The sequence below is a fragment of the Prionailurus viverrinus genome, chromosome X (genome assembly GCF_022837055.1).
Source record: "Prionailurus viverrinus isolate Anna chromosome X, UM_Priviv_1.0, whole genome shotgun sequence".
NCBI classification, from domain to species: domain Eukaryota; kingdom Metazoa; phylum Chordata; class Mammalia; order Carnivora; family Felidae; genus Prionailurus; species Prionailurus viverrinus.
Genome location: NC_062579.1, coordinates 37,580,134 through 37,605,909, shown reverse-complemented (window position 1 = coordinate 37,605,909; position 25,776 = coordinate 37,580,134). Strand labels below are relative to the sequence as shown.

Sequence of the window (25,776 nt, the reverse complement as noted above, 5' to 3'; positions counted from 1 at the left end):
TAGCCGGTACCCTTTGCAGGAAGCATTTGAGCCTTTTACAATAGTGTGTTGTCATCCACCCTGTGAAGCCGATTGGAGTAAGCGACGAGTAGTCACAGGGTGCAGAAGTGACGGTCGTAAACATAGTCACCCCTCAGTGCAGATTCTGTCAACAAACAAAAAGTCCAGCGTATTTGCAAAAGAACCAAATTAGAATTTCAAGAAGTGAGAATCCTGCCCCAGAGCCGGATGTCAGTATGGATGACTCTCATAAGCATATTATGGGGTGAAAAAAGCCAGTCCCCGAATAATTCACATCACACGTAATTAATTCAAAGACATGCAAAATTCGGCAACGTATGGCCTCAATTAAACTCTAAGAGCATAGTGAACACCCAGTTCAGGGTAGTAGTTTCCGGGGGCGTGGGGGGCAAGTTCACGTCTTGACTGGGAAGAATACGAAGCATGCTTAGATCTCTTGGCAGTGTGCTATTGAACTGAGTGATAGCCACAGAGATGTCTGGTAGACCATTCTTACTGATAAGTTCCCTTTTTTAAAATGTGTATTGATTTATTTTGAGAGAGAGTGTGAACGAGGGAGAGGCAGAGAGACTGGGAGAGAGAGAATCCCAAGCAGGCTCCGCACTGTCAGTGCAGAGCCCGACGCGGGGCTCAATCCCACGAACCAGGAGATCACAACCTGAGCCGAAATCAAGAGTCGGATGCTTAACCCACTGAGCCACCCAGGTGGCCCTTATCCTGATAAATTCTTGTGAACTGCATTGAGTATACAAAATAGTGTATATAAGCTAAAAAGTAGAATAAATGGCTCTGTATTTATTGTCCAGCTTAAGAAACAGAAAATTACCAGTACCTTTGAACACCCCCACGTATTCTTACCTAATTATATTTCTCTTTCCCCTTATATGTACTCTACTTATATTTTGGGGTATCTGACATATTTCCTAATAAAGTTTTTTATAGTCTTATTATAGCTAACTTACTAATATATGTAATCATCCATTTAAATTTAAACCTTTGTCCTCCTTTTTTAGAATTGTTGCATTGATCATCTGAGTTAAAAATTATGTATTGTGGGGGTGCCTGGATGGCTCAGTTGTTTAAGCATCCGACTCCTGATTTCAGGATCTCCTGGTTCGTGGGCTTGAACCCCGCATCGGGCTCAGCACTGACAGTGCAGAACCCACTTGGGATTCCCTCTCTGCCTCTCTCTCTGCCCCCTACCCTGCTCGTCATGTTCTCTCTCACTCTCTCTCTCTTTCTCAAAATAAATAAACATTAAAAAAAATTATGTATTGTTGGCCTACGACTAGATTTCTAAACACAGCACATTTCAACATCTTCCCAAGATGATGTTTTAAAAGCATTAATGGAAATTTATCTCTTGTCTGGCCCCATCAGTTCTGACCAGGGGGAACAGAGGTATGGTAGTCTCTTAGTGCCCTAGGATAATACTTTCTACAAAAGTCTGAGTTCATGCCGGGAGGTCAATATAGGAAAAGGAAAGACAGACAAAAACCATCTCTGGAGTAAGGGTTAAGGACCCTGTGTTAGAGCAGTGGGATCCTAACTTCTCATCTGTGAAAGAAAAGTTTCCTAGTGGTGCGGTCAGGTGTGCATTAGCCAAAAGGATATTGTTGATAGTTTAGAGAAGCCACCTGGAATTTCTCAGCAAGGTAGTGTATTAGCTCAGGCTGCTGTTTACAAAATACCACGGACTGGGTGGCTCAAACAAGAGAAATTTATTTCCCACAATTCTGAGGGCTGGAAGTCCTAAGATCACAGTGCCGGCCCAGTTGGGTTCTGGTGAGGCCTGTCTTCCTGGCTTGCATACGGCCACCTTCTCACTGTGTCCTCTGTGCCCTTTCCTCTGTGTACGTGTGCACGGGAAGAGGGAGCAGGTGTCCCTTCCTCTTCTTATAAGGCCACCAGTCCTGTCATATCAGAGCCCCGCTTATGACCTCATTTAACCTTTATTTCCTCCTTAAAAGCCTTATCTCCAAATACAGTCCCATGGGAGGGGGGGGGGGGGGGGCTCGGGCTTCAGCATACGAAGTTCGAGAGAACACAGTTCATTCCACAGCAGACAACTTTTTTTGGTTGATAGCCTTTGAATTCAGGTGAATTCTTAAATGGGTTTTGTTTTCTTTAATTTTCAAAAATAGACCATCCTCAGTTAAAACGTAGGTAAGTACAAGCTCTATTTTGTTCATTTCTTTTCCCCGGTGTTATCAAAAACCCTACCTCCTCACTCGTGTGTGTCCATATGTTTGCATTTCTTTCCGTTTAAGACTCGGCCATCCCTTAGTGATTCCGGTAACATGAGCGGCAAATGTGGTTGCTGTTGTGTGTCCCAGTTTCATGGCTGTCTAAGGTAACTACGATCAGCGCATCTGTTTATTTGCAACGTTACTTAACTTCAGAGCCTCTAGGAAGGTGGATTCCATGATACGCCTCATAAGACCATTGGAAGGTTTTTAACCCATGAGAGTACTCGACTTGTGGTCATTAGTTTGGGCCCAATTCTAAAGGCTGATCAGTGTGGGCGTTCTTGGATTTTTATGGCAGCTAAGAGGTTGAAACTAATTGTAGTTGCTTTCTTAGAGTTCAGAACTAAGTATCTTTTTCTATAACTCACATGAGGTAATTCTTGGTTAACAGATGGCTACTGACGAACAGCTCCATCGTCTGCCGTCATTTATTGCGTGGCCATGGTGGGTCAGGTGCAGGAATGGCTGGTGAGCACTCACTGAGCATTGCCCTCAGGAAAATTAGTCCCGGGGCTGGGGGACACGCAGGTAATAGGCATTCAGAGCGCAGGAGGGACCGTGTTCTAGAGATGCTTCATGAAGAGGGCGGCCACATATGGTTGTGTACGTGTGCCTTGAACAATTCCAAGGAGCATCTTTCATGTCGAATGCTGTGACGACAGCCCTGGTTGTGGACTGTGCCCCGTCCTGAGGTGTCACGAAGGGCTTCCCTGCCTGGAAGAAGTGAGGACTATATTGTGACTTGAAGGAAAAGTCGGAGTAAACCCCGTGAGGGATGACTAGGGAAAGACAGAGTGGGGGAGAGACTTCCAGGCAGACGCTCAGAGGAAAGATTGATTAATTTATTTCAAAGGGCAGTTGATGCTCAGCTGCATGTCTCGGCTGGGCCTTCAAAGAGTGGCAGACAGGTCAGGGAAGTGTGTGATAATCTGCTGTGGTAACCTTTGTAGTCTAGTCCCTTGGCAATTGACGTGGATTTGATTGATGTGTTTAATCGAAGGAGAGATATACAGCACAGCAATTAAAATGTGTTGAGGGACGACTTAGCCCACAGGTGCTGTCCTTGATTTTGGGAAATGTCAGAGTATGAAGCAGAAGCCAATAAATCATATACCTGATCTAAAGCAGAAAGCCAGCACCGTAGTTTGAAAGGTCCTCAGACCTAATCCAGGGATTTGCTGACCTCCCATTATCTTCCACTCAAACCTATCTGTGAATTTTATTTTAAAAGCATTCAAATATTTTTTAATGTTTATTTGTTTTTGAGGGAGAGACAGAGACAGAGAATGAGCAAGGAAGGGGCAGAGAGAGAGAGAGACCCAGAATCCGAAGCAGGCTCCAGGCTCTCAGCCTACATGTGGGTACCATATTGGACTCCTCTACTTAAAAGTTCGGCCATCAAGTTCTTGGGGCGCCTGGGTGGCTCCGTCGGTTAAGCGTCCGATTTCGGCTCAGGTCATGATCTTGCGGTCCGTGAGTTCAAGCCCCACGTCGGGCTGTGTGCTGACAGCTCAGAGCCTGGAGCCTGCTTCGGATTCTGTGTCTCCCTCTCTCTCTGCCCCTCCCCTGCTCGTGCTCTGTCTCTCTCTGTCTCAAAAATAAATAAAAACATTAAAAAAAATTTTTTTTAATTAAAAAATTTTAAAAAGTCCAGCCATCAAGCCGTGTCTACCTCCCTGGGCCTAGTTTCCAATAAAAACCTGTTGCAAATGGGGCTCCTGGATGGCTCAGTCAGGTGCGCGTCTCTTACTTTCTGCTCAGGTCATGATCTCGCGGTTTCGTGGGTTCGAGCCCCATGTCGGGCTGTGTGCTGGCAGCTCAGAGCCTGCTTGGGATTCTCTCTCTCCCTCTCTTTCTCCCTCTCCCCAACTCGTGCTGTCTTGGTCTCTCTCAAAATAAATGAATAGAGTTAAAAAAAAAATAAAAACCTCTTCCAAGAACTTCGTGGGACAGTGTATGTTTTTTCCGTGTCTGCTTTTGTTAAGCAGATCTCTAAGACCTAAAATCTTCTTCTTCCTGACTGTGACATTCCATATTTGGGGACACTACTTATAACGGATAGTGGCTTCGAATCACAAAAACGTGTTCCATCTTGGTCTTAATCAAACCTCAGAAATGTCAGCTGCTAAAGAAGAGAGGCATTGGATTGGAGGCCGAATGCTTGACCGACGGGCTTGATTTTCACTATTTTAGTGTTTCATATACTGGTCGGGACAAGACAGAACTTGGGTCTTAAAGAGCTATGGGCTCACTTCTTTCATCAAAGTCATCCTCTGGCCGGGAAGTATTACTCCCAGGCTGGCCATGTGGCGATTCACAGCTTTTCTGGTGTATTATCAAGACTTACCAGGTGGGGAGCAACTAGAACTCTCATTCATTGCTCGGGGGGGGAAAGGGATTGTCACAAAATGGCATCTGGGTATCTGCCTTAGAGACATGAAAACCTATGTCCACAGAGACTTGTATGCAAATATCCACAGCAGCATTATTCATAATAGCAGAAAAGTGAAACAACCCAGATGCTTATCAACTGGTGAATGGATAAGCAAAATATGGCACATCCTTACAATGGAATACTACTCAGCAATCAAAACTAATGAAGTACTATGACCTTCCTTACACACAGGTGAACCTTGAAAACATGACGCTCCGTGAAAGAAGCCAGACACAAAAGGCTCCCTATTTTATGATTCCATTTATTTTTTTTTTATTTTTTTTTAACGTTTATTTACTTTTGAGACAGAGACAGAGCATGAACAGGGGAGGGGCAGAGAGAGAGGGAGACACAGAATATGAAACGGGCTCCAGGCTCTGAGCTGTCAGCACAGAGCCCGACGCAGGGCTCAAACTCACGGACCGCGAGATCGTGACCTGAGCCGAAGTCGGACGCTTAACCGACTGAGCCACCCAGGCGCCCCTATGATTCCATTTATATGGAACGTCCAATCTAGAGAGATAGGAAAGTAGATCAGTAATTGCCTGAGGCAGAGAGCAGGAAATAGAGAGTGATTACAAATGGAAACGTTTCAAGATTGTATTCGCTTTCTTCGCACACCTTGTAACTGGGTGTGGAATGAAGTGCTTTCTCTTCTCAGCATGTTAGATGAAGCTTTCAAGCTGAGAACAACTCTGAGGGTGCCGCAAACAAGCCCACAGTGGTAGCCAGACAGAACTGGCAATCATCTACTCCCAGTGGCTCATAGGATGGAAGTGAAATCTCATTAGAGGAGAACAGTGTATCCATGCACCTGTTCGCCAGCTCCTTAACAAAGGCTTTTATTAATAGAGACATCTAAATATCACAGCAGGTGGATGGCTGTCTCGAATTACAGCTGAGTGTTGACTTGCTCAACTCTCTTCCCAACAACTTCAATCACAAAAGCAGGAACTGGCACGAGACTAATGGAGGCCAGCTTCTTTAATGGGCATATATATAAACTGTAGAGAGTGGTTATTTTGCTGTTGTTGTTGTTGTTGTTGTTGTTGTTGTTGTTATGTCTTTCTCTTAAAAATTAGAAAAGTTGGCAGTTGTGAAGGAAGTTGGTATTTTTTCTTTACAAAGTTTTTTAAATGTTTTATTTATTTTTGAGAGAGAGAGAGAACAGGAGAGGGGCAGAGAGAGAGGGAGACACAGAATCTGAAGTAGGCTCCAGGCTCCAAGCTGTCCGCACAGAGTGGGGCTCGAGCTCGTGAAGCATGAGATCATGAGCTGTAAAGTCAGACATTTGACTGACTGAGCCATCCAGGTGCCCCTCGCCATCTTGTTTTAAGCTTATTAAATGTCAAAGGAATTTCATCCATGTTTGCTTCCTTTAAAAGTTTAAAACGAAATTCTTCCCTGATATTAGTCCTATGCCTGTGAAGTCAGGGATTCTTTCTTCAGCTGACATGTTTTTAAAGATTTTTTTAAATGTTTATTTTCTTTCTTTCTTTCTTTCTTTCTTTCTTTCTTTCTTTCTTTCTTTCTTTCTTATATGAAATTTATTGTCAAATTGGTTTCCATACAACACCCAGTGCTCATCCCAACAGGTGCCCTCCTCAATACCCATCACCCACCCTCCCCCCCCACCCCCCCATCAACCCTCAGTTCTCAGTTTTTAAGAGTCTCTTATGTTTTGGCTCCCTCCCTCTCTAACCTCTTTGTTTATAGCAGCACTTTCAACAGTAGCCAAATTATGGAAAGAGCCTAAATGTCCATCAACTGATGAATGGATAAAGAAATTGTGGTTTATATACACAATGGAGTACTACGTGGCAATGAGAAAGAACGAAATATGGCCCTTTGTAGCCACATGGATGGAACTGAAGAGTGTGATGCTAAGTGAAATAAGCCATACAGAGAAAGACAGATACCATATGGTTTCACTCTTGTGTGGATCCTGAGAAACTTAACAGAAGGCCATGGGGAGGGGAAGGAAAAAAATAATAATAAATGTTTATTTATTTTTGAGCGAGAGAGAGAGACAGAGCGTGAGCAGGGGAGGGGCAGAGAGAGAGGGAGAGACAGAATCCAAAGCAGGCTTCAGGTTCTGAGCTGTCAGCACAGAGCCCGACGCGGGGCTCGAACCCACAAACCGCGAGATCATGACCTGAGCCGAAGTCAGACGCTTAACCGACTGAGCCACCCGGGTGCCCCAATAATAATAATAATTAATAATGCAGTACAGACAGAGTTTGGCTAAAGGACCTGTGTTTTTTCTAGATTTCATATATTATTCTTCAGCAATGTCTTGTGGGTTCTCCTATGTCTTGGTGATAAGAGACGTTATAGAACATTATGCACAGAATACAGTAAACATTGTGCTCACAGAACTTTCTCCATTAATGGCAAAATGAGATGGCAGAGCATTTCACCATTCTGTCTTTTAACACTGGAGCAAAGAATGGAATACGGAGAGAGATCTGAAGGTTTCCTCCTAAAAGAGAATCATAGTGTCTCGTGGTGATTTATGTTTTCTTCACATGTCACATGTCCAGGACCAGGGGGACAACATTCCTTCACTGTGGAATCAGATGCTTATACACGATTTTGCTGGGGTTTGTTTTTGTTTTTGTTTTTTCCTAATGGGAAACCCCTCCTAAGAACGGTATGAGACTTAAAGACTTGCAGCTAGGGGGCGCCTGGGCGGCTCAGTTCGTTAAGTGACTTCGGCTCAGGTCATGATCTCACGGTTCGTGAGTTCGAGCCCCTCATCCGGCTCTGTGCTGACAGCTCGGAGCCTAGAGCCTGCTTCGGGTTCTGGGTCTCCCTCTCTCTCTGCCCCTCCTCTGCTCGCGCTCTGTCTCTCTCAAAAATAAATACACATTAAAAAAAATAAGACTTGCAGCTAATTATCTGAGCTGTATTAGAGCCACAGGTCCAAGAAACCAGCTCTACACCCTTTGAGTCATGATTGCAAGCATTTGCACTGTGCTGTGCAGCTCCCCAAGGGACATAATGACTTCCTCCACCCAGTACTTGAAACGACCTAAACCAAAGCATTTCTTTTCTTTCATTCTTTTTTTTTTTTAATACCCCCTTCCCCTCCCTCTGGTGTGTGGCAAAGCAACGTTACATTTGGAAGAGCTAGAAATTCCTGCGGCCCAGTCCGTGCTGGCAGACGGCAGCAGGACTGGCCTGAAGGCTGCCCGACCAGATCAAAGCTCAGAGGCTGTGCTTTGTGCTGTCCTTGGCAGAAAAACACTGTGCTCCTTATCATTGCATATTCCTCCGCCAAAAGCCCGAGGAGTGAGATGTGATCACTCGTGAAAATTACTCGGCGCCGTAATAACCAGGGAAGGTACTGTCCTACCTCGTCCTCCCGGTGGCCGAGTGACTTGTACGAGAGGATGTTAACCCTTCGGAAGGACTACGCCGCCGCTCTTAAATACACACCTTGTCCCTGGGCTCCGAGATGACTCCTGGGCTTCTTCGTTGTTGCCGGTCGACCGTGTCGCTCTTTCCCTGCTCTCTGTCTGTCTTTCCCCAGGCCTGATGTGGTTTTTTGTTTTTTCTCCCACTCTGTTGCAGGGCTCATCGTGGGCGTGATCCTGAGGTATGGCACCCCCGCCACCGGTGGTCATGACAAGTCAGTGAGCTGTACTCAGGAAGACAGGGCCTTCAGCACCTTATTAGTGAACGTCAGTGGGAAGTTCTTCGAATACACCCTGAAAGGAGAAATCGGCCCTGGCAAGATCAACAGCGTAGAGCAGAATGACATATTGAGGAAGGTAAGCTGGGGACGCTCAGCCACTGCTGCCCTGCCAGGGGTGTTTGACTTTCCTACTCCATGTCGACCTTGGCGAGAGAAATCCTTTCAGACTCCTGGAGCATTGGTAACATTCCTGGCTCTCAGTTTGGCTTAGGAAGCTTTTTTTTTTTATGATTATTTTATTTTGGAGAGAGAAAGAGACAGAGTGAGAGCAGGGGAGGGGCAGAGAGAGAGAGAGAGACACAGAATCTGAAGGAGGCTCCAGGCTCCTGAGCTGTCAGCACAGAGCCCGACGCGGGGCTCGAACCCCGAAACCGCGAGATCATGACCTGAGCCGAAGTTGGATGCTTCACCATCTGAGCCACCCAGGTGCCCAGAAGCATTGCAGTGTAATTAGGCTGCTTAACATTTCCAGTTTCTAAAGAGACATGCTAACTTGGCTTTTAATAATTAAAGTGAAGCTTTAAGGTTAATTTCAGTAAGAGCCCGTCCATCTGCCAACATGAACAAATTCTTGAAGTTTGGGAGGTTTATAGACTGCTTCATTCTTCTCTAGATGTGATAAGATTTTGCTCTTTTATATAGTTTCAGGGTGATTTTCCCCGTATCAAGCCTAGAAGGTAATTTCAGTTGCCCTAGAGCTGTTGAATTTTTATGTTGATGTTCAGAAAGCCTCTAGTGTCATTGTAGACTTTGATCCAGGCAACATCAAGTCTCACAAAAGGCTGGTCCTCAAAAGAGACTTAAATTCAGTAGAATTATGTCTATAAATGAATCTGTGGGAGGATCCAGAAAATTAATAAAGAACCATGACAGCATCTTCTATTGCAGTGGAACCTTGAATAAAGGTTTGATAAAAAATCAAGCTTTTTATTTCTCGTTTAAAAACATTGGCCAGGGGCGCCTGGGTGGCGCAGTCGGTTAAGCGTCCGACTTCAGCCAGGTCACGATCTCGCGGTCCGTGAGTTCGAGCCCTGCGTCAGGCTCTGGGCTGACGGCTCAGAGCCTGGAGCCTGTTTCTGATTCTGTGTCTCTCTCTCTCTCTCTCTCTCTCTGCCCCTCCCCCGTTCATGCTCTGTCTCTCTCTGTCCCAAAAATAAATAAACGTTAAAAAAAAAATAATAAAAAAATTAAAAAAAATAAAAACATTGGCCAAAAAAACCCCCAAACCATTGGCCCGAAGCTTTCTGGAAAATCTCAGATCGCACTGAACTGTTTTTTTTTTTTAATTTTTTAAATGATTATTTATTTTTGAGGGAGAGAGAGACAGAGCATAAGTGGCGGGGGGGAAGAAAGAGAGAAGGAGACACAGAATCTAAAGCAGGCTCCAGGCTCTGAGCCGTCAGCACAGAGCCCGACGCGGGGGCTCGAACCCACGAACTGTGTGATCATGACCTGAGCCAAAGTCCGACGTTTAACCGACTGAGCCACCCAGGTGCCCCAAACTGTTGTTTCTTAATATGTATTAAACCACACACCAAGAGCAGGAGTGGCTTCTCTGTTGTGATGAGTCCATGATTTTTCACATCTGTCTTATTTGCTTTAAACATTGAAACTTTAGTCAGTGGCTTAAAATATTAAGCAAATATTATAGCACCAACTGGTACTAAACTGGAAATTGACTTTTTTTCTTTTTAAACTTTCAGGTAACGTTTGATCCAGAGGTCTTTTTCAACATTCTCCTGCCTCCGATTATTTTCCATGCCGGCTACAGTTTAAAGAAGGTAAGAGATTTTTGCCAGTATTTCTTAAAGCATTGGAGTCTCTGCGTTCATGTACCTACACAATTTTCTAGTTTTTCCCTTCTCCCAGATTGCTTATCACTGTGTTCTGCACCCACTCAGAGACTATATTTGTCTCATCATCAGTGATTGGTTTCTCTTTTAAAATCTGGAGTGCTCCCACATTGCCGGTAGGAATATAAAATGGTGTAGCCTCTCAGGAAAACAGTTTCAGTTTCCTATAAAACCAAAGTTGCAATCACCATATGACCCAGCCATTTTATTCCCGAGGGTTTATCCCAGAGAGATGAAAACTTATGTTCACACAAAAACCTGTGCACAATTCTCCGTAGCAATTTTATTTGTAACAGCCCCGAACTGGAAACAACCAAAATATCTTGCAATACGTGAACGGTTAATCAAACACCCATACCATGGAATACTATTCGGCAATAAAACAGAACAAGCTATTGATACACACAATAATTTGGATGGATCTCACAGGCATTATGGTGAGTGGGAAAAAAAATCCAACCTCAAAAGATCACGGACTGTATGATTTCATGTAATAGCATTCTAGAAATGACAAAAGTATAGGGACGGGGAACAACTTAGTGGCTGCCTCGGGCTCGGGATGGCAGAGGTAGGGAGTGTGACTATAAAAGGACAGCCTGAAAGAGATCTTTGTGGTGATGGAAAAGTTCTGTATCCTGATACAGCAATGGATACGCAAGTCTACATGTGATAAAATGACAGAGAACTATTTCTTTTAACGTTTATTTGTTTTTGAGAGAGAGACAGAGACAGAGCCTGAGCAGGGGAGGGGCAGAGAGAGAGAGGGAGACACAAAATCCACAGCAGGCTCCGGGCTCCAAGCTGGCAGCACAGAGCCAGGCGCGGGGCTCGAACCCACGAACCATGAGATCATGAGCTGAGCCAAAATCGGATGCTTAACTGACTGAGCCACCCAGGCGCCCCCAGTTTCCTGGTTTTGATATTGTACTACAGTTACATAAGGTATGGCACCTGGATGGCTCAGTGAGTTAAGCAGTTAAGCGCCCAATTTGTGATTTCGGCTCAGGTTGTGATCTCATGGTTCCTGAGTTCGAGCCCCATGGCAGATTGTGTCTGTTCCTCTCTCTTTGTCCCTCCCCCACTTGCACACTCTGTCTGTGTCTGTCTGTCTCTCTCAATAAATAAATAAATAAATAAATAAATAAATAAATAAATGGAACCAAATCACTGATTGTGAGAGCTGCTCTAATGGCTGAAAAACACTTTGGGTTCTGCAGAGCCTTCCCTGTATCAGACTTATTTCCTCAGAAGGAGAACAAATAACAGGCTTTGCCAGTTACCAGTTTAAGTTGTTTTTATTTTTTTAATTTTATTTTATTTTTCAAACATGTTTTAAACGTTTATTTTTGAGAGAGAGAGAGAGAGACAGAGCACGAGCGGGGGAGGGGCAGAGAGAGAGAGTTAGACACAGAATCCGAGGCAGGCTCCAGGCTCCGAGCTGGCAGCACAGAGCCCGACGCGGGGCTCGAACTCATGAACTGTGAGATCACGACCTGAGCCGAAAGCAACAGTCAACCACCTGAGCCTAAGTTTTTAAGATGGCAGTCTTTCAGGCTGTCCGCTGTTCATTCAGTCACTTTCCTTTTTAGATAGTCCTTATAAAGGCACTGAAATAGCTGGTTTTTGTCTGGTTTTGCCACCTGTGATTAAACCTGTTATCAATTAAATGTGTAATAACTCACCAGTTAATGGCAGCTACGGAGACAGATATTCAGACCCTTTGACCTAGGCACATATAGTTGTCAGGGGGACGTGGGCCTTTTTTTTTTCCCCCTAACCTGAACAAACCATTGGAATTCCAAATCATTGGAATTAGCTTTGATTCGGTCCCGGCCATGGGGAGCCACACATGACTAGCCAAATGAGAACAGGGTGAAAGACAGAGGATTCCACCAGAATCCGGTCCTAGGGCCAGGAGGTGCTGTGCTTTCTTCCCTACGAGGATGTGGTTCTGGAGCCTTTCGACGTCTTGCATCTACACTGTATGTGAAAGCACTTTGGAAGCTGTGAGGCACATAATTAAGTACTGGGTGTAATGAGACACAAATAAGTGGCCTGGCATACCTTTCTTTTCAAGGTATGCCAATTCATATCAGCAAATACGAACAGAGACGGGTAGTTGTGTGTGTGTGTGTGTGCATGTGTGTGTGTGTGAGTGTGTGAGATTTTAGGATATGTCATGGGGGTGTTTGGGGTGGCAGATTTATATTCCTAATGTTTTGTTTGGGCAAATAATCACGGATATGAATTTACTTAACATATTCAAAGTAACCCTAGGGATGGTTACCCAGAAGAAAGCAAAAAAAAAAAAAAAAAAGAAAAAAAGACTGGAGACAGTGACTGATTTAAAAGGCAGACATAATGTGTGCATAATATATACAGGCAGCACCCCCATTTGGTGACTGCTGGTGTGGCAAGCCCTTGGAGGATTCTCTTCTGAGCAGGTGGCTTAGGGGCCCTAGGCCTTCCTTGACACCTTCTTCACAGCTTCAGAGAGGGCCAAGCACTGGGCACTTCGTGGTGGCTGCTTTGATGATGCTGAGTTCTTCCCAAGCCCTGTCTTTCCCTGATGTCGCTCAGCTAGTACACTGGGACTCTCCTGCCTTTTAAAATTCTTAGATGAAGTCTTCCTGGCCCCTATTGAATTAGGGTGTTTGGGGGTTTATGGTTCGTCTGGTTTTGTTAAATAGTTCTCATTGTCCGATGAGAGCAGCTTATGCCTTGACGAGTAAGAACCATGGCTCAGGGTCCTAAGAACCCCAAGGACAGGGACTTTAAACATCAGAATGTCCCATGGGCATAATAACTTATAAGAACTAAAGCCGTGTGTGTGTGTGTGTGTGTGTGTGTGTGTGTGTGTGTGTGTGTGTGTGAAGGTAACCAGTGAATGTACAGAAGCATTGAGAGCATTGCAATTTTGCCATCTATTTCTGAATAATTGCTAGATCTTACATTGGTATAAGCATATAAACTTATACACATATATATATATATATATATATATATATATATATATATATATATAACTTACAAATGGGCCCAGATTAAACGGAGCTACCTATGTTTCAGTTCTCCACTTCTGTTTTTATTGGCCCTCTTTCCCAGGCTGCAAAGATAAATCCAGAAGAATATCAGGAGATATTTCCGATGCCATGAGGCGGATACTGAGGACACTGTTTTCTGATACTGAATTTAGCAGAAAGCTCCTTAGACAGCACTTGCATACTTTATCAGTTTGAAACTTAGATCTGTAATGATCTAAGGTACACCACCACCAGAAGTTACCAGTAAATAGATTGGGCTAAATCTATGAAAATGATTGGTCTACTTACACTCACTCACTCACTCTCTCACATACACTTTCTCTCTCTCCGTGTACTTTAATATAATCAGGGGACTTTTGTCTGAAATTTACCAAGCCCTTGTTTCCTCAGTGATTAGTGGGACAAGGGATATTTTAAAACCACAATGTTTATAGCTAAACAGCTTTATTCAGGAGTAATTTCACTTCTTGTTATAATGGAGGCAGTAAGTAAAGTCTCACTTTCAAGAGACTTTTACTGTGTTTCTCATGCTCAGTATCAAAAATCACAATGTGATTCCTGCCTTTTGTTTTCTGTAGAGACACTTTTTCAGAAATCTCGGGTCTATTCTGGCTTATGCTTTCTTGGGGACTGCCGTTTCCTGCTTCATTATTGGGTAAGTTACTCTTTGTCATTAACCAAATTAACATTCCCAAAGAGATGAGATCCACATGGGTCCACAGAGTTGGTGTTTTCCCCAGCTGTACTGAAATACACTTGACACATTCCATCCTGGGAGCTTCAAGTGGACAGTGCGTTGACTTGATACATTTAGAAATTGCACAGTCATTACCACCATAGTATTCGCTACCACCTTCAGCCTGTCACATCGTTACCATTTCTTTCTTGTGATGAGAACATTTGAGACCTACTCTCTTAGCAAAATTCAAGTATGCAATACAGTATTATTAGCTATAATCACCATGTCGTACGTTAGATCCCCAAACTTGTTAATCATCTAACCGGAAGTTTGTTCCCTTTGAGCAACATCTCCCCGTGTCCCCTGACCCCCACCCCAGCCCCTGAACACCAGCAGAGCCCAGGATTTTGATGTTTATGATGATGTTTTGATGTTTATGACACGTAGCTATTTAAATTAAGACTAGGCTTAATTAAAATGAAATAAAATTACACCTAGTCCCCCAATCTTGATTCCTGATAACATTCTCCAATAAAAAGAAGCAGGACGCCTTGCAGAAATCGCAGATTCTAGGGCTAGGGCAGCAAATACATGAGATAAGAACAGGGCATAGCACAGTGCCAAAAAAGCAAGAAAGCGCCCAGAAAACAGACACATGGAAGAACTTAGAGCATGTCAAAGAGACACAGAGCCAACCTGAAAGTTCCCCCAAGGCCAATGGCCAAAGAACAACAAAATAACATCGTACTGGTCCCAAACCATGAAGCAAACCTCTGAGTGTCTACTGATGTCGACACTGCTGATTGGGCGAGGGGTGCCTGGGTGGCTCAGTCGGTTGGGCGTCCGACTTCGGCTCAGGTCGTGATCTCGCGGCTTGTGGGTTCAAGCCCTGTGTCGGGCTCTGTGCTGAAACCTCGGAGCCTGGACCCTGCTTCGGATTCTGTGTCTCCCTCTCTCTCTCTCTGCCCTTCCCCTGCTCATGCTCTGTCTCTCTCAAGAATAAATAAACATTAAACATTTAAATAAAATAAAAAAATAAATGATTGGGAGAATAAATAAATGGGGGAGAGGTGACGGATCTCCTGTGCAGAAGAGTTCCAAATAAGGTATGTCGATCCCCGCCCCCACCCCGCAGGTGAAGGAATGTACCTCCCCTCCTGCTCTATTTGCAGGCTGTTCGCAGTGATTTCCTTCCTTCCACGGAGTACAGGGAGGGGGGTTTGCAGGCAGTAGTGGTAAATCGCACTGATACTCTGCTCCCTTGATGTTTGTGATGACAGTGGCACTTTACCCCCCACCCCCCGCCAAACACATTACCTCGGTGTAGTCATGAGAAAAAAGTCCAACACGTCCCAGCTGAGGGACATTCTACAGAGCGCCTGACCAGTGCTCCTCAAAACTGCCAAGGTCATCAAAAACCACACGAGGTCTGAGAGATTGTCACAGCCAGGAGGAGACTAAAGAGATGTGAGGGCTCAGTGTCGTGTGGTATCCTGGCTGGGATCCTGGAACAGAAAAGGGACGTTAGGTAAAAGCTAAGAAAATCTGAAGAAAGCGTGGACCTTAGTTAATTTTTAAAAACTTAGCCGGAAAGCTGGAGATACAAGGCCAGGGCTTTCCATGTGGCCAGAAAAGAAGGGGCTCGGGCTTTGTCCTTTTTGAGAGAGACGAGCCATGGAAGAGTGACAGCTTAGATGACTGGCATGGGTGGCCAGATGGGAAAAGGCCGCCAGAGAGAAGCCTAGCGCCCGAGTCTTAAGTCTGGGGGAGAAGGAAAGGGAGAGGCACGTGTGGTTCTCAGGAAATGTTTGAAAGGTAATTGACGAGCAACACAAGGCAAATCAAACGTGTATCTCAGAGTTACTGGGAATTAAAATTGAACAGTGTATCATTCTGGGCACCCGGGGTGCAAAGGAGAGGAGCCGCGACGTGGCCCTTACCAGCAAGAGTATCATGAGAGTGTTAGCTGTAGCGTACAATGAGTCTATTCTGTGGTTATTTTTACTCCCCTAACCCCTGCAGCTGCCATCACCACACACACACACACACACACCCTTAGTGACATGTACTAGGCCTTTGAACACTCCTCACTCCTCCCATTTTGTGAGCTGTCCTGTAGGAAGTGTGCTGTAGCCAAGTTGAAATGTTTAACTTGGTGGCCTGTCTCGGGCCATGGCGCATCCTGCACAGTACAAGAAGAGCCGTGGCTGGCCTGCCCAAGCCACGCAGAGAAGGAGAGGCCGCATGTGTCAGTGGGTGCACTGGTATTTCACTACCACATTTAGAGAATTTGGAAACCCATCCCAGCCGAGAAGGTGGAACACTTAGACCTTTGTGGCCCACCCGGTTTTTCTCTCTCTCTCCAGCTTCGCCCCATGCACTCATTTCTACAGCATTACACACACTGTCTTAGAACCCTGTGAGTTTCGTGGCAATCTATCACCCACGATGCAGTGTTCTTCCTCTTCCTTTCTTCTCCATTACCCAGCTGCTTAAGATGCCTTAAAGTCATTGCTAACCGAGGCCCGCGCTTTATAGCTGTGAGTAAGCACGACTTTGAGAAATCGAGTAGGCATTCAGATGTGTCAGCGCCACGACGTTAACTGCAAACCATTTGTTGGTGCCAAAGCCTTATCCGCACGTGTTCCTGGTGAGAGTGTCCAACCACAACAGCTGCCCGATGTTTTCACAGATCACTCTCGAACTGCGGTATTCCGGTGCTGCTCGGTTCGCGTGTCGGCTAGGCTACCCAGGCGGGGTCTCGTTTCCTCTTCTGACGCAGTTTACCTTCACTTCTTACAGGAATCTCATGTACGGTGTAGTGAAGCTCATGAAGGTCGTGGGGCAGCTCTCGGATAAGTTTTACTACACAGACTGTCTCTTTTTCGGAGCCATCATCTCTGCCACTGACCCAGGTATTTTGCACATATTGGCTTCGTCATCCCGATATTCCAGTAGTTACATCTTAAAACGTACAGAGCGATCATTAACTCTGGTTGCGGTACAGAGACGAAATAGAAGTAGCACGGAATGGTGGAGGAAGAGACCGGAAGTGGTCTAACGGAGGTAGATGGCTTTTCTAAGAAGGGTGTGTGTTTCCCTTTTATTTCTTTTTTTTAAATTTTTTAAAGTTTATTTGTTACGAGGTTGGGTACGTGGGACTAGGGGACGGGGCGGAGAGAGAGCATCCCAAGCAGGCTCCCTGCTGTCATTTTGCACCGCTGGAACTCTGTACCCGTTAAACAGTGACAACCCCCGTTTGCACCTGCCTCCAGTCCCTGGTAACCAACCATCCTGCTTTCTGTCCCTGTGACTTCGACTACCGTAGATATGTTAGAGAAGTGGAATCGTACAGCGCTTGTCTTCTTGTGCCGGGCTTATCTCACTCAGCGTAACGTCTTCAAGGTTCATTTCTGTTGTCACAGGTGTCAAAGCTGAATAATATTCCATTGTGCATATATACCACGTTTTGTTTATCCGTCCATCGGCAATGGGACACTTGGGTTGCTTCCACCTGCATTTCTTTCCCTTTTGTCTTTCATTTCAGAATGTCTAATTTGGTCACAATTTCCACACCCAGACTGTCTTCTTCCTCCGTGCCTTGCCTTTGGCCTCATTTAGGAAATACATCATTTCTTTTTTTTTTTTTAATGTTTATTTATTTATTTATTTTTGAGAGACAGAGAGAGAACGCACAAGCAGGGGAGGGCCAGAGAGAGAGGAGACACAGAATCCGAAGCAGGCTCCAGGCTCTGAGCTGTCAGCACAGAGCCCGACGCGGGGCTCGAACTCACGAACCATGAGATCATGACCTGAGCCAAAGTCGGACCCTCAACCGACTGAGCCACCCAGGCGCCCCGGAAATACATCATTTCATTTAAATAAGGCCTTTTCTTGGGGCACCTGGGTGGCTCAGTCGGTTGAGGGTCCGACTCTTGATTTCGGCTCAGGGTTATGTCGGGCTCTGTGCTGAGCGTGGGTCCCGCTTAGGATTCTCTCTCTCTCTCTCTCTCTCTCTCTCTCTGTCTCTCTCTGTCTCTCTCTGCCCCTCTCCCCCACTGGCACGCACTCTCTCTAAAATAAAATTAAAAATAAATAAGCCCTTTTTGTAGTGGAAATGTACTCTGGTACCACTGGAGTGAATATAATGTTATTTGTAAACTCCTTTGCTCCGTGACCTGGTTCCTATTAATAAATCTCTTACCTTGTATTTTTCAAGCGTTAGTTGAGCCAGTTCTTAAAAGTGGAATTATTATATGCCCCCCTTCCTCCACAGCTCAAAAACAAACAGAAACCCTCTCCTCTCAAAGGTGGAACCTACAATTAAATCAGTTCGCATAAAGTAGTCACAGCTATTCCTTCCTATAATGTCAACCACCGAGAGTACATCGTAGGCGAAGAATTTGCAGAGACATGGTGGAGGCCCAAGAGTGGCGGTGGAAAGGCCCGCTAACCTTCTGGACAGCGATGATTTTAAAGCTACTAAGATTCTCCCCACCACACAACTGCACCACCTCTCGGGGGAGTCCCCTAGGTCAGTGCGATGGTGGAAATGTTCTATGTTCTGTGCCCAGTCCAGTATGGTAGCCAGTAGCCACGTGTGGCTATTGAGCACTTAAAATATGGGGTAATGCAACTGAAGAACCGATTTTAAAATTTTATTTCATGTTAAGCAACTTAAATAGCTACCTGTGCCCAGTGGCTACCATATTGGATGGCACGGCCCTAGACAGTCGTATGGGTCTGAAAAACATCACTGTTCCAAAAACCATTGACCTCTCTTAGCCCCATGACTTATTAAAAGCACTAAGCAAATTGATATCGAAGGCTTGGCTGGTTGAAGCACCCTGGTTTTTGAGAAAGAGTGTGGAGTTACAGGGGTAAGTTTGAGCTCCAGCCCTGCCAGTCACTGACCAGGGTGGCCTGGGCACACTTTCTCTGCTCCATGTCAGTTGCTGCATTCATGAACTAGGAGTAATGATATCTATTTCCCAGGGCTGTTGCGAATAGTAAATGAACTAACAGGTATAAAGCACTGACCATAGCATCTGCTAATCACATTGGTCTCTATCCACATCTGGCTCAGGCAGAAATTTCTTTCTTTTCCCCATTTTTAAAAAAAATGGTCTCTCCTTTTGGTTTCGCTATCCCAGTTCTGTTTTGTTTTGTTTTGTTTTTAAGCTTATTTCTTTTTGTAGCCATCTCTACACCCAACATGGGACTCGAACTCATGACCCTGAGATCAAAAGTTGCGTGCTCTACCGACCAAGCCAGCCAGGCGCCCCCCTCTATGTTTTTTTTTTTTTTAATTTTATTATTATTTTTTTATTTTTTTTTAACGTTTATTTATTTTTGAGACAGAGACAGAGCATGAACGGGAGAGGGTCAGAGAGAGAGGGAGACACAGAATCTGAAACAGGCTCCAGGCTCTGAGCTGTCGGCACAGAGCCCGACACGGGGCTCGAACTCACGGACCATGAGATCATGACCTGAGCTGAAGTCGGACGCTTAACCGACTGAGCCACCCAGGCGCCTCTAGGACATTAACTTTAACTGCTTTTTAATGGAAATCTTTCTGAAATGTCGACACAGGTTTCCAAATCGGTGATCGGTGATCGGTGGCGCCAGTAATTTTCTAGTCGCATCACCCGGGCTGCTCAGTCAGTCTCTTGCTTGTCTTTTGAGGCTCAGGTCCCATCTGCCACCTGCCTACACGCACTCCCCTACCTCCTCCAGTGACTCGCGCCCACGGCTCTTGAGTCGAGCCTATTTTGTACTTAACGCTACTCACCACTGTGTACTGAGGGTTCGCAAGTGCTAAGTGCCCTTTAGTACACACGTGAAGTGTTCAGGCCAAGTTAGTCGAAGGAACAAATCCCGGTTCTTGATTTTCCCTTCTTCCTCTGTCTGCTCTCTTATTTTACCCCCGCTACTTTTTAGATACCCGTACCAGAGGCCTTCGGTCAACTACTCGTCATTCCTTAGTCCGCGCCCGGTTAGAAACAGCTGTTGTGATCCTGCTGTCCCTGATTTCAGGGGTTCCACTGTACAGGGGAGCAGTCTGTTTACTCCCCGCCTTGAGAAGCCACTCACCAAGTAGGTCACCCCCGCCCCGTCATCTTCTGGTGGTCCATACCCACAGTGCTCCTTCCTCTTGGCCGTGCACAGGCTTGCTCAGAAGGGGCACTGCAGGGTTCGTGCCTTGTTTTATAAAGTGATGGGCAGGGAGGATGAGAGACTGAAAACCAGAGCAGCCACATTCAGAGCAGGGCTGTGTAAATGTTCGTTGTGATTAGTATTAATTATGCAAGCTAGCCTTTATGGTTATGGGTGAGTTAACTGTTTTTTTTTTTTTTTTTTTTTACTTCCAGTAACTAGTATTTTAGGAAAATAGTGTTTAAAGTCAAAAGGGGGGCGCCTGGGTGGCTCAGTCGGTTAAGCATCTGACTTCAGCTCAGCTCATGATCTCGCAGTTCGTGGGTTCGAGCCCCACATCAGGCTCCACGCTGGTGGTACGGAGCCTGCTTGGGATTTTCTCTCTCTCTCCCTCTTTCTCTCTGCCCCTTCCTCATGTGTGTGCCCTCTCCCTCTCTCTCTCAAAATAAATAAACTGTAAAAAAAGAAAAAAAAAACATTTCTAAAAAGAAAATAAAGTCACAGGAGCTCTGGAAAATCACAGAGCTTAAACCCCCCACTTCACTAAATCTTTGGACTTTGCTGTGTGCTAAGCTCTCATAGCCAGTTGGCGGCTACGTGGGATGGCTCCTCTTTGCCCCTCCAGATTTACTCACCACCCTCCTTTTGGCACCAAGAGGCTGGTTTGTATGGAAGATTTCAAAGTCCCTTTGCCTGCTGGTTTCCCCTGGGATGTGTCCACAGGGGACCACCAGTGGGAGACCAGAAGGAGGGTGGAGACACAGACCAGCTCCTGGTTCGGCAGAGTCACGCCTCCTCTGGACCCTCCAGGCCGAGGGATGGTATAAAAGCTCCCCGTTTTCACCCGCACGTGCTGTCCTCTCTCTCTTGTGGTTTCCCCAGAGTCTGCCCACACTTCTGTAAATAATCCCTTTATTAAACGCTTCTCAAGTTGCTCAGTTCGAGGGTGCTGTTTCCTGCCAGGACCCTGATTGATAAAGTCCTGGGCCCCAGGTCTCCTGGGCCGCCAGTCCTCTAGCAGTCTTGCGTCCCTGAGTGACTGGTGTGACCACAGGCCTCCGGTGCCAGCCCCCCAGTGGACGTGTCATAGGAATGACAGATAAAACGTCTCCTGGGTTCGACCACTGAGATTTTAGGAGTTTGGATGCTGTAGGAGAAAGCAGCCCATCAGACCCGTTTTCTCATCTCTGAATTAGCGGAAATGATAGTACTGCCCACCTAGGGTTTTGTGAGGCCTAAATGACACCGTCCAGTGTTCAGAGGGGCGCCTGGGTGACTCAGTCGGTTGAGCATCCGGCTTCGGCTCAGGTCACGATCTCGCAGTTCGTGAGTTCTGGCCCCGTGTCGGGCTCTCTGCTGTCAGTGCAGAGCCCGCTTTGGGTCCCCTGTCCCCCATTCTCTCTGCCCCTCCCCCACTCTTGCTCTCTCAAAAATAAGCATTAAAAATAATGTTTAGCATAGTGCCTGCTTCATGGTAAGCCCTTAGTAATTGTGGTTATTATTATTAGCATTGTTAATTTTTCTTTCGTATTGGGTTAAAACAAGATAATTCTTGGGGCGCCTGGGTGGCTCCGTTGGTTAAGTGTCCACCTCTTGATTTCAGCGCATGTCACGATCTCACGGTTCATGAGATCGAGCCCTGCGTCTGGCTCTGCACCGACATGGCAGAGCCTGCTTGGGATTCTGTCTCTCCCTATCTTTCTGCCCCTCTCCTGCTCTCTCTCTCTCTTTCTTTCTCAAAATGAACAAACTTTTTTTTAAAAAGAGAGTTCTTGTCACAGAGTGATGAGGTACTAGAATAAAGGTTTTGTGTTAGAGTTCTTCACAGAAACAGAATATATAGGTGTGTGTGTGTGTGTGTGTGTGTGTGTGTGTGTGTGTGTGGAGAGAGAGAGAGAGAGAGAGAGAGAGAGAAGAGATTTATTGGTTATAAAGAATTGGCTTCTGTGATTATGGAGGCTGAGAAGTCCCCACATCTGCTGTCCAGAGGCCTGAGAACCAGGAAAGCCAATGGCGTAGTCCCAAGCCGAGTCCAAAGGCAGGAGACTTCTGCCTTCAACTCAAGTGTTAATCTCATCCCAAACCTCACAGACAAACCCAGAATAATGTTTAATCAAATATCTGAGGTCCCCGTGGCCCAGTCAGGTTGGCCCATAAAATTAACCAGCACGGATTTTCTCTAAGGAGCCACAGATACTGTTCATGCAGTAAATAATCCAGGGGCACCCGGGTGGCTTAGTCGGTTGGTTGAGGGTCCGACTCTTGATTTCGGCTCAGGGCATGATCTCACAGTCGTGAGATCTAGCCCTCGGTCGGGCTGTGTGCTGGGCGTGGAGCCTGCATGGGATCCTCTCTCTCCCTCTCCCTCTGCCCCTCCCCAACTCGTACTCTTACAGTAGATAGATAGATAATCCAGAAAATAAAATGTTTTCAGTCAAATCCCTAAAGATTTTTTCCTAATCTGTCACCCAGTAAACTGTATTTAAGGGTGGAGGAAAGAGATTGACATGTCCTCTAGGAACTGTGGCTTCTGTTGATGTCCCGCTACTGTTCGAACGGTTAGAGTAGCGATTGGAGCACGGAGGGGCATCATTACCTGGGGCAGCCTCCGGACACAGTCAACATCTTTCATATCCACATCACTTCTTGCTTCGCCTCTATAAATGAATTAAACTTACTTGAAAAGGAAAGCACGACGGGGAGAGTGTAGTTTGGGAATCTTCCTTAACCCCTAACAGAAATAGAGAAAGCAGGAAAGCAAAAGGAAAACCAGAGCTCCAGCTAGCTGACGGAGGGCCCATGAATCCCCAAATGTCATCTGCCGCCGTCGAACCGCCAGCAGCAGGGGGACTTAGGGATCCGAATAGCAGCTGTGCAGGAGGAAGCAGAGGTGAGAAGAGGAGGGAACGTTCCTACAAGTATTCACCCTCAAAAGGAGGGGTCCCCGCCTGGAGTAAAGAACTTTGTAGGCATATCGGATAACAACCGTTACAGCTGGGAGGTGCTTTACAGGCTCTGATTTGTGGCTGACAACAGGCGAGGACACTGGAGGAGGTGTGAGGCTGCTAGAGAGACCTGAGCCCTCAGGGCTCTCAAAAAAACACCTGGTGAAAATCTCTCTGGAAGGACAGAGCCACTCCCTAAAAATGAACGGCTGGGACCACGGACCCTGCTTGACAGGGCATTAAAGGAGAAAGCAAGCTCAGATGCCAATAGAACACAGAGGAAGTAGATTTCATTGAATATTGAGGAGGTGGCGGGGCGCCTGGGTGGCTCAGTTGATTAAGCGTCCGACTCCCAGCTCAGGTCATGATCTCGCATTCGTGGGTTCGAGCCCCGTGTCGGGCTCTGTGCAGACAGCTCGGAGCCTGGAGCCTGCTTCGGACTCTGTGTCTCCCTCTCTCTCTGCCCCTCCCCTGCTTGCGCTCTGTCTCTCTCTCTCTCTCTCTCTCTCTCAAAAAATAAACACTTAAAGAAAATTATTGAGAGGGTGGCTACCCTCAGGGGCCATATTTTCAATACTTCAATGTAAAACCAGCAGAGGGAGCCCTAGAGCCATGAAAGGAGAAAAGCTATTTCTGGGTCTTCCCATCTCACCTAACAGGGAGCAGCAGACACAGATTGGTGAATCGGACGCAAGCATGTTGTAAGAAAAAAAAATGAAGATCACCCTTCTGAATAATAAAGTTGCAGATAATTAAGTCGTATCAGCAAAATCGGGTACCAAAGCACACGAAGACTAATATTCCAATAGAAGCTAAAGGAAATTGAGAAAGCGATAGAGGTTATGAAAGAACTGTATATCTCAGGATTGGAAAATTCAGAAATTAGAGGGGTAAAACAGTGGAGCATAATGGAAAGAGTTGACAGGAAGAAACAGACAAGGAACCCGGGCAGTAAACGAGATGTAAAAAAGCATTAAAAAAATAAATTTAAGGGAACCTGGGTGGCTGTCAGTTGAGCATCCAACTCTTGATTTCGGCTCAGGTCATGATCCCAGGGTCATGGGATCGAGCCCGGCATTCGGCCCCATACTGAGCGTGGAGCCGGCTTGGGATTCCCTCTTTCTCCCTCTGCCCTCTCCCCGGCTCACGCGTGTTTTTTTTTTCTCTCTCTCTCTCTCTCAAATAAAAAAAATAATAATAAGGGGCACCTGGGTGGTTCTGTCGGTTAAACGTCCAACTTCAGCTCAGGCCATGATCTCGCGTTTCATGGGTTCAAGCCCCACGTCGAGCCCTCTGCTGTCAGCGCAGATCCTCTGTCTCCCTCTCTCTGCCCCCCACTCACTTGTGCTCTCTCTAAAATAAAATTTAAAAAAAGCAGAAGGTAGTTGGGTGTGAATGTTGAGGAGCTTTCAGGGGTCTGCATAAGGTCCAAGCTGATTTAATAATAGTAATACGTTATTTGTCTTTCTTAACGTCCATTTTTTTCATGAGCGTGCAGTATTGTGGAGTTTCCCAGAGGCTACATAACATGTAGTGCTGACTATCTGTTGATCGGACACAGAAACATAAGAGAACCATCTGTCTCCCGTTAATCTGGATAGTAAAGAGATTTGAAAAACTGTAGAACAGTGGCTCTCTTCTCACTAAGTTTGTTTTGTTTTGGAAAATATAATTATTTTTCATTACACACATGGACGTTAACATATGATGGGTTCGTTAGTAATTTTAAGTGCATAAGTATTTAAATTTTTGTTTTACTTAATACAGTAACTATCGATAGCTATAGCCCACAAAACTAAAGGTTGTCAGGCGCCTCAATAATCCTTAAGAGTATAAAGGAGTCCTGAGACCAAAAGTTTGAGAACTGCTCATCTGGAGAATAGCTGCTTTTTATTCATTAAAAATTTTTTTAAATTTTTTTTTATGTTTATTTATTTTCTGGAGAGAGAGAGAGAATGAATGAATGAATGAATGAATGAGTGAATGGGGGAGGGCCACAGAGAGAGGGAGATGTAGCATCCAAAGCAGGCTCCAGGCTCCAAGCTGTCAACACAGGTCCCGACGCAGGGCCTGAACCCACGGACCACAAGATCGTGACCCAAGCGAAAGTCGGACACCCAACCACTGAGCCACCCAGGTGCCCCTAAAAAATTTTTTTTAATGTTTATTTGTTTTTGAGAGAGAGACAGAGCGTGAATGGGGTAGGGGCAGAGAGCGAGGGAGACACAGAATCCAGAGCAGGCTCCAGGCTCCGAGCTGTCAGCACAGAGCCCGACTCTGGGCTCGAACTCATGAACCATGAGATCATGACCTGAGCCGAAGTCTGGCGCTTAATCAACTGAGCCACCCAGGTGCCCCTGGAGAATAGCTGTTTTTTAAGTGTCTAAGACATGTCAAGACTATGAGCTATGACAGACATCTGCTCTGTCATAAAAGAAGACTTCCATTATCTCACAGACCTTTACTAAAGCCTTCTCCGTACCTATACTGGGTTCTGGGGACGCGGTGGTCAATGAAACAAGGTTTTTGCCTTCAAAGAGATTTCAACCCACCAGTGGAGCCAGATCACATGAAATGTGATTATTTTTCTTAAGTTCTGGAATAGCGGTATTTTCAAAGCATGATGGGATTGCGGTAGAAAGCGCAGAGTCGCAGTGCAGTGTTACTAGAATCAAGCACCACATGAGACCTCATC

The 25,776-nt window shown here is 45.7% G+C and overlaps 1 protein-coding gene across 3 annotated transcripts in view; it reads left to right on the top strand.

Annotated features, from left to right (window-relative positions):
* SLC9A7 (solute carrier family 9 member A7) overlaps window positions 1-25,776 on the top strand; it is a 133,700-nt gene that overhangs the window by 55,591 nt on the left and 52,333 nt on the right. For all 3 annotated transcript variants that reach the window (XM_047843727.1, XM_047843726.1, XM_047843725.1), the window contains exons 2-5: window positions 8,281-8,480; window positions 10,108-10,185; window positions 13,880-13,956; window positions 16,783-16,895. In XM_047843727.1, the coding sequence (XP_047699683.1) occupies window positions 8,281-8,480; window positions 10,108-10,185; window positions 13,880-13,956; window positions 16,783-16,895 (468 nt within the window). The remainder of the gene's footprint in view (window positions 1-8,280; window positions 8,481-10,107; window positions 10,186-13,879; window positions 13,957-16,782; window positions 16,896-25,776) is intronic.